Genomic DNA, 13,980 nt, shown 5'->3' with positions numbered 1-13,980 from the left:
ACACCCCCTAAAAGTCATAGAATCTTAACGATTGAATCTGATGGTTAATGACACCATCAGATTCAGCGTATCAGAGAACCCTATTGTAGAAGTTTCAAGCTCCTATCTACAAATAATATGAAAAAAACTTCGTTTTCTTAAAGAGTTAAAGAGGTTGCGTCCCAAAGTCGAACCTTAAAACGTACAGGAATTAGGAGGGGCAGTTGGGGGGCTGCCGCCCCCCAAACCTCCCGCTTTTAAAGACTCTTTTGTACAGGTTTTTTGTTGTACCCCCCGCTCTTGGCTTCGGAAAGGCCCTCTTTTAATTAACAAAACAAAAAACCTGTACAAAAGAGTCTTTAAAAGCGGGGGGTTTGGGGGTGGCACCCCCCCAACTGCCTCTCCGTACGTTTTAAGGGCCGACTTTGGGACGCAGCCTCTTTAACTCTTTAAGAAAACGAAGTTTTTTCATATTATTTCTGTACGTTTTTCTACAATCCATGGTGGATGTAATTTAATAATTCCTGTATTCCTCGTAGAGGAATTAGGACTGCCTCTCCTAATTCCTGTACGTTTTAAGGTTCGACTTTGGGACGCAGCCTCTTTAACTCTTTAAGAAAACGAAGTTTTTTTCATATTTTGTGAAAAAAACCGCCCGATAAGGGACTTGAACCCTTGACCTTAGGATTAAAAGTCCCACGCTCTACCGACTGAGCTAACCGGGCATGTTTGAAGTCGAAATACCTGCATGTGTATAAATATAACTTTTAAGAATTTCAAAAATTAACCTGGGCTCTTACGGAGAAATGGGTTTTTCTAAGCTAGAAAATCGGGGGGTTAAGATTTTCCGACGAAACTGTCCAGGGCAATTACTCGTAGAATTCCGCGTCGAATGAGTCTTCGTACACCCAGATCCGATGTCGGCTGTGACCTGTAGGCGTGGCGAAAAAAAAAATATGAACATTAAGTGGCTATGCGTGGTTTCTGGAAAACAGGGAAGGAGTTATCGGATCGAGCTGAAATTTCGCGGATAAGCTCCTGGGCCCTAGGGGACCTTAACTTGTGAATTTCAGCCCGATCGGACAACGTTAAAGGGGGGCTGGGGTTGGGGGGTCGAAACTTTCGGATTTTCCCCATGAAGGAAAAGTCGGAGGGGGATGAAATTTGGCAGGTTTCTTAGTTGGAGCTCGGGCTACGAAATGCATCCCTCCCCATCCCTCTGCGACCACTGGAACCGAAGATCGCTTAACATTGTCGTGGTTCGCCTCTTTAAAGAGGCACGAGTGTGCCTCCTTGAAATGTGGAATTTTGTATTTTTTGCCAGAAGGCAGATCACGGATGCGTATTTATTTTTATCTTTTTTATTTTTTTTTCCAGGGGTGATCGTATCGACCCAGTGGTCCTAGAATCTTGCGAGAGGGCTCATTCTAACGGAAATGAAAAGTTCTAGTGCTCTTTTTCAGTGACCAAAAATTGGAGGGCACCTATGCCCCCTCCCACGCTAATTATTTTCCCAAAGTCACCGGATCAAAATTCTGAGATAGCCATTTTATTCAGCGTAGTCGAAAAACCTTATAACTATGTCTTTGGGGACGACCTACTCTCCCAAAGTCTCCATGGGAGGGGCTACAAGTTACAAACTTTGACCAGTGCTTACATATAGTAATGGTTATTTGGAAGTGTACAGACGTTTTCAGGGTGTTTTTTTTGGATTGGGAGGGGGTTGAAAAGAGGGGGATATGTTAGAGGAACTTTCCTTGGAGGAATTTATCATGGGGGAAGAAATTTTCCATGAAGGGAGCGCAGGATTTTCTAGCCTTTAAAAAAAAACAATGAAAAAATAAATATGAAATTTTTTTTTAACTGAAAGTAAGGAGCAGAATTAAAACCACTTAAAACGAACAGAAATTATTACGCATATGATGGGCTCACCTCCTCCTAATACCTCGCTCTTTACGCTAAAGTATTTTTAGTAATTTCAACTATTTATTCTACGGCTTTTGTGATTCAGGGGTCATTCTTAAGAAATTGAGACAAAACTTAAGCTTTAGTGTCAAGAGCGAGGTACTGACGAGGGGGTGAACCCCCTCATATACGTAATAAAAACATGAGAATACAGAAGTTTGTTTCGCAAGCGAATTTATAAGTTACGTATATCTTTTACTAATAAAAACATTCGTAAAAAATTAAAAGTTCTAGTTTTCTTTCTAAGTAACCAAAAAACTGGAGGGCAACTAGGCCTCCTCCCCCGCTCCTTTTTTTCTCAAAATCGTTCGATCAAAACTATGAGAAAGCCATTTAGCCAAAAAAATAAATATGCAAATTTCGTTTTAATTATTCATTCAGTAAAGCGCAGAGAACAATATCACCCTCCTGATAAGAGCACTTTCTCTCTGTTTAACTTTTAGTGTCGTTCTTCGCTTGCTGAAAGAAATATCGTAAAAAAAAAATATTTTCTTGTTTTTTATGTAAATGTTGTTCTTCTTTCTCCGATAAATGAGAGTGGCTGACCTGATTTATGAGGGACAATTCTTTACATTCAGCGCTGAATTGTCAATTTTACAACACTGGAAGCAGGATATAATGTCAACAATCTACTTTTTTTTAGTTTTTTGATGTTACTCTGAGGACAATAGGAAGGCTACACATTGAAAGTGCTTATGATTAGAATTTGTCATCGCGAACTTAAAACTGAGAGTCACCATTTAGTTTCCTTATTCACGCACACAGTATATAAAAAATGTAAAAGTGTCGGCTTTTACACTGTAAAAGTGTTAGATTTGAGTGTCGGCTTCACAATTTTTAAGCTACAGCCAGAGGGAGGGGGTGATCTCCATCCCATTGATCCGCCACTGACACTACCGCACGGTACTGCGTAGAAAGGTGCCACTCAAACTTTTCTGTAGTAACTCTGAAAACCAGCTTATCTGAAGCTGAAACTAAATAAAATCAATCCCTGCTGAGTCAATTGGCTTCTAGTCCTATTCATCCCACAGACGGCACTTCGAATTGGCTTTCATCTGTCTAATTGAGACCAAGATGATTGAGCGAACTGAAGGGATCATTGTGCACCTTAGTTAATCTCCATTTGAAAAGCTGCTGAAATCGTTGCTTTTCTAACGCCTTAGCTTCATCGGTTAAGATGGTGTTAAGATGGTGTTAAGATCGCTCAGTCCCAGGTGGCAGCATTTCACCCTACGATGTCAAAGAAGCCGATGTATTCATCCCTAGGAATAGACTTTACAAGACCTGTCTCAGAGAGTCTATTCCGCCCACTAGTCCTAGTAAGTCTCACTAATTTAGGGAATGTCGGTAAAATTGCCATTTTCTGTGCTATGTCGCATTTTTATGGCACTTGGTATTAACCAAGTGACATATAGCAATCGCAAATTCTGTCGGTCTGTCTGTCTGTCGGTCCCGGTTTTGCTACTTTAGGCACTTCCAGGTAAGCTAGGACGATGAAATTTGGCAAGCGTATCAGGGACAGGACAAGATTAAATTAGAAATAGTCGCTTTTCCGATTTGACCATCTGGGGGGGGGGGAGTGGAGGCCGGTTAATTCGGAAAAAATAGAAAAAATGAAGTGTTTTTAACTTATGAGCGGGTGATGGGATCTTAATGAAATTTGATGTTTGGAATGATATTGTGTCTCATAGCTCTTATTTTTAAATCCCGACCGGATCTGATGACATTGGGGGGAGTTGGAGGGGGGAACCTAAAATCTTGGAAAACACTTAGAGTGGAGGGATCGGGATGAAACTTGGTGGGAAAAATAATCACGAGTCCTAGATACATGATTGACATAACCGAAATGGATCCGCTCTCTTTGGGGTAGTTGGGGGAGGTGTTAATTCTGAAAAATTAGAAAAATTAGGTATTTTTAACTTAAGGGTGATCGGATCTCAATCAAATTTGATATTTAGAAGGGTGTCTCAAAGCTCTTTTTTTAAATCCTTACCGGATCTGGTGACATTGGGGAAAGTTTTGGGGTGGGGAAACCTAAAATGATGGGAAACGCTTAGATTGGACGGGATCGGGATGAAACTTGGTATATAAGCAGAAGTCTTACATACGTGATTTACATAATTGGAACGGATCCGCTCTATTGGGGGGGGGGGGGGGGGGGGGTAATTCTGAAAAATAAGAAAAAATGACGTATTTTTAACTTACGAAGGAGTGATCGGATCTTCATGAAACTTCATATTTAGAAGGACTTCGTAATTCAGATCTCTTATTCTAAAATCTCAACCGGATCAAGCGTAATTGGGGGGGGGGGGGGCAGTTGGGGGGGACCGGAAATCTTAGAAAATACTTAAAGCGGTGAGATCAGGATGAAACTGGATGGGAATAATAGAAACCTGTCTAAGATACGTGGCTGACATAACCGGACCGGATCTGCTCTCTTTGGTGGAATTGTGGGGGGGGGGGGGGTAATTTTGAAAATTGAGGTATTTGTAACTTACGAAAGGGTGGAAATTTGATATTTAGAAGGATCTTGTGCTTTAAAGTTCTAATTTTAAATTCCGACCAGATCCTTGGGGGGAGTTGGAGGGGGAAACCGGAATTCTTGGAAAACGTGAAAATTGGGGTATTTTTATCTTACGAATAGATGATCGAATCTTAATGAAATTCGATTTTTAGAAGGAATTCATGTCTCAGAGCTCTTATTTCAAATCCCGACCAGTTCTTTTGACATTGGGGGGAGTTGGAGGGGGAAATCTTGGAAAAACACTTGGAGTGGAGGAATCGGGATGAAGCTTGGTGGATAGAATAAACAAATATCCTTGATACGTGATTGATCGAATCGTACTGGATTCGCTCTCTTTGGGGGAATTGGGGGAGGGGTTTAGTGATTTGGCGAGTTTGGTGCTTCTGGACGTGCTAGGACGATGAAAATTGGTAGGCGTGTCAGGGAGCTGCACAATTTGACTTGATAAAGTCGTTTTCCCAGATTCGACTATCTGGGGGGCTAAAGGGAGAGGAAAAAATTAGAAAAAATTAAGTATTTATAACTTACAAATGGGTGATCGGATCTTAATGAATTTTGATATTTAGAAGGACATCGTGACTCAGAGCTCTTATTTTAAATCCTGACCGGTATTAAGCCTCTTAGTTTCCTTTTTAAATCAATCTATTGATTCATAGGATTTTGTTAGAGCTCATACCATATGATCTCTTGGCTCTTAGCTCTTCTCGCCTCGTCACAAGTGCCATATGAGCTCTTAGCTCTTGTTTTATTCTAGTACTGTCATGATCGGCTTATAAAAAGTTGATATTCTAAAAACTATGTCGAACCTTACGTGTATCCAGTAGGGTGCTAACGCCACTGAGGAAAAAGTGATGACAATAGTTTTAATTGTTCACCCATATGACACTTTTATCTAGCGCTCTAAGATTGGAATTCAAAAAGTGGAGAGAAAAACAAATTATCTGTCAAATAAGCCCCCAATCTCCAGCCTGTAACCATCCATTAGGCCACCAGTGCTGATAAAAAAAAAGACAAATCTATTAAAACTAATATATAATATAAAACAAATAAATAGAAATATTTTGTTCTGAGGGGAAGGGTGATTAGTCAGGATACTAGATAATAAAAGGGCATTATGTAAAGCAAAAACTTGGAAGAGGGAATAGGGAGTAAAAAGTTGGAATAGAAGAGAGGCCCTCAGAATGGGTACGTTCAAAATTCGTATTTCCTTCTGGTTACAGGCTTGATTTTTATGATCAAACAAGTAGTGTCCTGGTAATATCATGTAACTCAATTTACGAAAATGCGTGCTTAGCATCTTCCTTTGCCTGCCCAAGATTTGAATGAACTAAAATTTTCATTTGTTTTTCAGTCTTCGGTAATATGTGCGGCGTCTCTGCTACTTCTTCTTTGCCTGACAACTGCTTCTCTACAATGGAGCTATGGGAAGGGCCTTCCCACCATTTCAACTGTTGCCACATCTTCTGTCGCGCTTATTCTTTTGTGTTTAGTGGTTTTTGTGTCGGCTCGCCGACTGGATGATGATCATCTACCGAAGATCTGTGTTGGTTTGTTACTTCTTGGTGCTGTAATTTGTGCAGTGAGCTTGCCTATTAGTTTAAATAATTGGCCTCGTAAGGTAGAAGTCAGCATAGTGAATGATGTTGATAGTGAAGTAGTTTCAACGACAGTGTTGCCAATGACAAGAACTGCTTTAAGAGGGACGAGAAGACAAGGTGTATTAAGAGCAGAAAGAAGGAAGGAAAAACAAGCTGCTAAAGTGCTTAGGGAGGAGGAAAATATAGGACGTGATCAAAGGTCGTTGACAGATACTTATGATATGCTGAGAAATCATAATCCTTATGGAAAAAGGACCTCTAGAGATTTAGATGACGAAGATACTCCAGATTACTTAGAGGACGAGATTGAAAGGTATTTTTTTTGCAAGTTTTATTTCAAATAACTGAAAATTCAGCATGCTGTATATGTTGCTGTGACTAAAACTAAGGGTATATCTAATATAATTTTCAAATTTCTTCCTAAAAGTTCCCTAGTGGGATGTTCAGCTTTTGGGCGCACTTTCTGAGGTTTTTCTTGACCATTATAGTCTACGCAATGGTAGGCTGTGAACATATTAAATTGGCATATCTTTAAACCTGCCTCAAAGTGTGGAACGGATAATGACAGATAATTGGGAGAGGGCTGTTGGATCAGAAATTCTGATGTCCTATGCCCTTAATAAGCAATGAAATGTATTAGAGAGCATCCAACGGCTTTTTAAGTTATAAGTGACACCGGCCGCTCTATACCCCCACATAACATTTAATCAAAATTTGAAGATGTCCGTTTTAATCATAGTGGTCGAAAACCCTCATTAGTATGCCTCCTTGGGTGACAGGATACTTGCAGGCAAGAGTCTAAATTGTGCAGAGCCCATTTAAAAGCAGAATCTTCATATGTATATTTCTTAACAGAAAGATGACAGGTTATACTTTACTGAGATCAGAATTAGAAAATGGTTTTTTGTCAGTATAATTAAAGACCCCGCGTGGGGTGCTGCATTCCCTACTCATCTTCTGTCCAAGCCTCGTATATATAGACATCCCATGCCTGTTTTAGGACAAAACAATTAAGATAATACTTATTTTAGAAACCCTATCACAAGATAAGGCACAACAAATAAGGCCAAACAACTGCTTAATAAAAACCAAGTATGTCATGCCTCAAATGACCAGTATAATAGTGTAAGAAATTTAGTAAAATAGATAAAATATCCAAAAGTAGTAAAATAGAATATACATAATTAACGGTAAAAGAGGTTGGGAGGTTGGCTCGTCTACCATATTAATTTTTCACTAGAAGAAAACATTCTATGTCTTTCTGTTGAAAATTTTAGTGTGGTGAAAATGTGGGTCTTTGTTGAAGCAGACCGGGAGAGACGAGGCCTGAAGGGAGAAATGACTAGGGAAAATCAAATTCGTCTGAGGGTTATGGAGAGCACTACTAGCGAAATGTAGGAAAATTTGGGCTGAGGATCTCAGTCAGGATTCAAATAGGGAATAATTTAACCTAAACATAATCAATGCCAGTTAAGCATTAAAGGCCTCGCTAGCATCCAGACCAAAATTAGTTCCTTAAAAGATTGTGTAACTTATAAACCTGTATTCACATAGGGGCGAGGGGTGATAGTTATGATTTTGTTTTAATTCTGATTCCTTTAATCTTAGTAATCTCTGTTCATCTAAAGCTTGATTTTTAAGTGAGACAAATTTTATTTGTTTTAAATTTTAATACCCGTCTTTGTTTTTCGTTAAAACTTGATCTTTTTCGTTGTTTATTATTTCTGTTGGTGTTAAGTTTTAATATTTCTCCTTACTTTCAGTTGAAAAAGCTTTTATTTAATTTCTGACCGTTTTAGGAATAATGCCAGGAAATCCACTCCCCCACCCTCCATGTAAAATTTCTCCTGCAAAATTCGCTCCAAACTCCCCCCCCCCCAAAAAAAAGAAAATCGTATCGTCTATTTCCCAATAGTGATTACTATATATGAACAATCGGCAAATTTTTTAGCTTCAAATCCTTTCCCTTGGGACTATGGGAAGCCGTGCCATCCCCGAAGTCATAGTTATTGGATCTTTCAATTATGCTGAATCGAATGGCCATCTCAAAAACTTTTTGGGGGAAAAGGTCGTGGAAGGGGATCTGGTCTCCGATCTTTTTGCTTAGAAAGGGCGCTATGACTTTTGATTTCTGCTCAAATGAGCCCTCTCCCAATATTGTTGGCCAATTTGTTAATACGATTACTCCTGGGAAAAAACAAATAAATCAATAATCTTTCTTCCGGCAAGAAATGGCAATGGATCACTTTTTTTTAGATGGTAGCTGGATATCTCTATATTATGGTTCTCTGATATGCTGAATGTGATGATGATATTTTCATCACTTTACTTTTTGGTGCCCCCCCGCCTTTTTTTGAAAATCAGGCGAATTTTCTCCGGTTCGTAGCTTTTGATGGTTTACTTTAAACTTTAAATTTTAAGACTTCAAAGTTTTTTTAATGCATTTATCGTTGACGATAATTCCGTTTCTTACAGTTTCGGTTTCTATTGGGCCGATTTGCTCCTTGCTTACAGTTCGTTACCACGAGCTGTTTGGAAAGGTAAGGGAGATTGGCCATGATTTATGAAAAAATACTGTAGTTCCTTGCCTGCTACTAGGCCTGCAAGACTATCGAACGATTTTATCCACTATATACGGTACCAAAATGGAGTTACATGACGTATTTCAATTAATAAGAAACTGTTAATAAGAAATTTTTAAAACTAAGTACGAGCAACGCCAGGGTGGAAAATACGAACCAGGCGTCTCATGGACCAGATCCTTTGCCAGATTATCATTGCCAACACATTACCTATTTAGCTATGAAAATCAGGCCTTAATCCAAAAGGGCATACGCACTTAGAATTGGGCACCGACAAATTGGAGCAGTATAACGCAAGCCTAACACTATTCAACCCCACTCAGAATGTAATTTCAAACAACATTTGTATTCTTTAGCTGACTACAGTTCAAATTTTTAGCGGAAGAGGGGGGGGGGGGTGTTAGGAATTAAATTTTTGCATGTCCAAATGAGTATAAAATTCAGAGACAGTGGTGTGTTTTTTTTTCCAAAGCCTTTCAGTATTCTCGTGGGAGTTCTTCGGACCGATCCTCATTACTCTACAAAAAATTATGAGACTTTTCAAGCCTCTGCGTTCTTGAAAATTTGCATGTTCTGCTAATCATAATTTGCGAAGCTTTCCAGAAAAATTAAAGTCATTTAAAAATGGCTTCTTCTTGGGAGTCTGATTTTTAATTAAATTAGTTTAATTTATATTTGCTTTAAGTCAATCTTGTGTGTCTTAGATTAAATAAGTTTTTTTCTTCGATTAATTTAATTTAAAAAAAAAAATCTTTTTTCTGAACAAAGAAGAGCAGAAATAAAAGCAAAAAAAAAAAAAAATCAAACTCAAAATAGACTGAAATCTCTTATCAATGAATAAATGAGGCCCAAATCGAACTAAATTGCAATGAATGTTCTGATCAAACTTAAAACGAGCGGAAAATACTAAGAACAAGAGTATATTCTTCTAAGCCTTCTAAAGAAGATAGTGTCATTTGCGCTTTCTTGAAAGTAGTTTTATTTCAAGCAGTGTAGCCTAGTTTTATTTGTCAAAACAACACGACGAAAAAGAGAGAAAATCACCATAATAACCTGTATTACTGAAAAGAACTCATGAAAGTAGACTGTTTAATATTCATTCCCGGAAGTCTCAGTAAATTGGATTTATTATCGGTTTAGAAGAAAAAATATGTAAAGTGTGTTTAATTTTCAGTAAATCGCAAATGACGCTCTGTCCTTTTGAAGGCTGAGGGGGCATTAGCCCTGCTTCTGTTTATGGTAATTTTTGCTTGATAATGAGATGTTGCAGATACGCTCTTTTCACAACCCTGATGGATGAGTTTTTTTTTGTTCCACATCCCCCTCAGGATTTCCTGACAGTTTCCACTTAATACCCTTTGTCGTCCCTTAGATATTACATATACGCCTGTTTAACGATCTGAATGCGCATTGTGTCTTGATTTAATTCAGCGTGCCCTGATAGTTTCAACTTAGTAGTCTACCCTTACATTTCTTGAGATATTGAGGATATGACCCTGTGAAAAACATAGATGCATATAGTGTCTTTTGATTTAGTTCAGCATTCCGTAAAATATGCAACTTAATAGTCTTGTCTATTCCTAGGATATCGCAGATATCGAAAAATGATCCTTTGACAAACTGGATGCATATAGTGTCCTTTGATTGGGTTTAAAATCTACCTCGACATTTCTTGAAAGATCTAACCCTAGCCGTTCCCTAGATATTGGAGACACACCGATTTGACAACCGGGATGTATATAATATCGTTTGATATAGTTCTACATTCTCTGGGAATTTCAGATTAATACCTTTAACTGTTACTGAGATATTGCAGATATGCCCTTTTGACAACATGGATGCACAGTGTTTTTGATTTGGTTCAACATCCCCTCCCTACATTCCCTGAAAGTTTCAGCTTAAGGTCTTACGAAATCTTGAAAATTATTTTGCGAGCTTCAGTGTCGGCTGACTGTCTCAAAGACAAATGATCCATTAGCGCGTTCTCACTGGAGATCAGCTGTCATCGAAAGCTGTCGAAAATTTGCAGCGTAACTGTGAAATTTGACTTAAGAGAAAGTGAAATATGCCTCCGTTTTTTTCGGTGTGTTGGTCAATCAAAACGTGTGGCACCACAGAGAGCTCCCAAAGTGGTGAAATTACCCAGATGATAATTCCTGTTTTTTTTTGCTTTTTTCGAGTAGGTATGCTTGAACATTTTTTTTGGACTGTCCTCTCCTGAACTTCGAAAAAAAATTCTGCTCAGTTTAATTAAGAAGTCAGAATGTACACTTTCTGATGAAGTAAGTTTCATTAAAATCGAACCTCTCCATCTCCGGTTAAATTGTTTATTCTGAGATTTCCGGGAAAGCAAATGTCAGCATTTAGTTTTACACCGTTTTGATCACATAGAGGTACATAGTGTTGTTTGACTTAGTTCAGCTTCCCCCTCAACAGAAAGCTTCAACCTGATAATCTTAGCCGTTCCTGAGATAACACTGATACCCCCTTTTGGCAACGTGGATACACGTAGTGTCTTTTGATTTAGTCCATATTCCTGAAAGATTTAACTTAATACCCTTAATTTTTCCTGAGATATTGCAGATTTTGACAACCTGGATGCACACATTGTCATTTGATTTAGTTCAACACTCCCTCAACTATTACGGAAAGTTTCAACTTGGTACCCTTAATTGTTCCTGAGGTATTGCAAAAACGCCCTATTTACAACATGGATGTACATATTGTCTGTTGATTTAGCTAAAATTTGCCTCAACAGTCCCTCCAGGTTCCAACTTGATACACTTAGCCGACCGTAGGATATTGGAGATAAGTAGTATGCATCGTGTGGATAGTGTTTCGCCTATAGCCACCATTCTGTTCTTCCTTATTGGTTTAAGACCAGGAAGAAGGTTTAACGGTGATTCCACCAATGCTGCCATCTACATAACCATTGTCATAAATGGCATTATTGTTAACTACAGTTATAGATGGCGACATTTTTGTCGAACGACACATTTTTTAGCTTCTAAGCAGTTTTTCCCATAATTTTATGGAATTTATTTCTGGTGTTGGATCCGAACGTGAGACCCAGGATTTTCTATATGAAAAGAAATTGACACGTTAGTCGACTGAGCCAACTAGTCATTGATATTATTAGGTTCTTAGAAATACATTCTAGGTAATCAATGTATTGTTTCTGGGTGCTAGTCAACTGGTGTTAAGCATCATTGTATCGTGGCAAGTTAATTGCGAAATCCATTCCTCAATCGGAATTGGATTTGTTAGTAAATGCTATCAGTAATTTATTTCCAAGATTATGGACACCACAGTGATTTGAGATGCTTGCTGGACAGACTTATTCTTTTGATAGTAAATGAAATGGAATTGAAAACCCAAAAATTGTAATGACTACAACCGGCCAGGTATCCTTTTTTTAATGTAATGACCCTGAGCACACAGGTTTTCCACTACCACGCTTGTGCATGACTTTTTGCCCCATGTCCCCCTCTAGGACCCCCATGGTCATAATGCCCCTCCCCCATTTTTCTTCGAACTGTGATTTTTTGAACTTAGAGAATTTATTTTGGCAGGGGGATTAGAATCGGTGATTTGTTTCCGGGAGCCTTTTCTGGCGTCACGCCAAGAATATGCATACCACAGTGATTTGAAATGTTTACTGGACTGACTTTTTCTGTTCATGGTCAATGACACTTGTTTTGGTCCCTAAGAATTGTAATGACTCTAACAGGCCATGTATTCTTTTTATAATGTAATGAACCTGAACACACAGGCTTTCCATTTTCAGGCTTGCAAATGACTTTGGACCCAAATGTTCCCCTAATGGACCTCCCATGTCCCCTCCAGAACCCTATTCCCCCTCCCAATTTTTTCTTTGAACTTCGATTTTTTCGAACATAGAATATTTTTTGGGGACTTATAATCAGTGATTTGTTTCCGGGGGTCTTTTTGGCATCATTCCAAGAACATGCTTACCACAGTGATTTGAGGTGCTTGCTAGACAGATATATTCTTTTGATGGTCAATGACACTTGTTTCTCTCCTCAAAAATGGTAATGGCTACAACAGGCCAGTTGTCCTTTTTGTAATGTAATGACCCTGGGCACACATGTTTTCCATTACCCGGCTTGTGCATGACTTCGGACCGCCACGTCCCCCTTCAGGGCCTCCTTGACCCCTTTGGGACCCTAATGCTTCTCCCCCCATTTTTTTACTTCGATTTTTTTGAACTTAGGATATTTTTACTTGGGTGTTTTTTTACTTGATTTTTGGGGGGATTTAGATTTTTTACAAAATTTTTCGGGGGATGTAAATTTTTTTTACATAGACACACAGACATACAAAAAGACAAAAGACACATAGTCACACAGACAGACGGACAAAAAAACACAAAGACAGACAGACAAACATAGGTAGAGAGAAAAAAGACACAAAGACACGTGGACAAACAGACAAAAAGACACAGACACACAATCAGAGGGAGCAAAAAGAACATACAGACAGACGCACAAAAAGACACAAAGACACATACACAGACATTTAGACACATAGACACACAGGCAGACACAAGCATATGGTCAGAGAGAAAACAAGCGGACAGACAGACAAAAAGACACAAAGAGACACAGATGAACACACAAACAAAGTGACAGACAGAAAAAGACCCAGAGACACACAGACAGACATACAAAAAGACACACACAGACAGACGGACAAGAAGACACATAGACAGACACATGGAGACAGGGACAGACAGACAAAAAGACCAAGAGACAGAGGGAGTAAAAGACGCATAGACTGACTCGTAAAAAGACATATAGACACACAGACAGACAAAAAGACACATAGATACATTGACATACAGACAGGCATTTAAAAAGATACAGACACACAGAAAAAAGGCACATAGACACCGACCGATAGACAAAAGACACTTAGATACATAGACAGACAAAAAAGACACATAGACACACAAACAGATGGACAATAAGATACGTAGATACACGGACAGACGCACAAAAAGACACAAAGAAAGACACACAAACACACGGTTAGAGAGAAATACATACAGGTGGACATAAAGGCGCATAGACACCCGGAGAGACGGACAAAAAGACATAAAGACACACAAACACACAAAAAGGCACAAAGATACACGAAGTAAAATGACGCATAGACATAGACAGTTGGAGCAAAAAGACAATCAGATAGACGTAAAAAATGACACAGACACAGAGATAGACAAAAAGACACAATAACAGGCATATAAAAAGACGGACAGACAGACAGAAAAAAGACACATAGACACACATACAGATTGACAAAGACACAT

General features: G+C 38.8%; 1 protein-coding gene across 4 annotated transcripts in view; it reads left to right on the top strand.

The window, feature by feature from the left end:
• The window catches only part of LOC136031823 (Ca(2+)/calmodulin-responsive adenylate cyclase-like), a 191,284-nt gene that overhangs the window by 29,507 nt on the left and 147,797 nt on the right, over positions 1–13,980 (top strand). For all 4 annotated transcript variants that reach the window (XM_065711646.1, XM_065711644.1, XM_065711642.1 and 1 more), the window contains exon 3: positions 5,820–6,379. In XM_065711646.1, coding sequence (XP_065567718.1) covers positions 5,820–6,379 — 560 coding nt within the window. The remainder of the gene's footprint in view (positions 1–5,819; positions 6,380–13,980) is intronic.

The sequence above is a fragment of the Artemia franciscana genome, chromosome 10 (assembly GCF_032884065.1).
Source record: "Artemia franciscana chromosome 10, ASM3288406v1, whole genome shotgun sequence".
Lineage (NCBI taxonomy): Eukaryota > Metazoa > Arthropoda > Branchiopoda > Anostraca > Artemiidae > Artemia > Artemia franciscana.
Note: the sequence above shows the minus strand (reverse complement) of the source record. Positions and strands in the feature narration are given on the sequence as shown.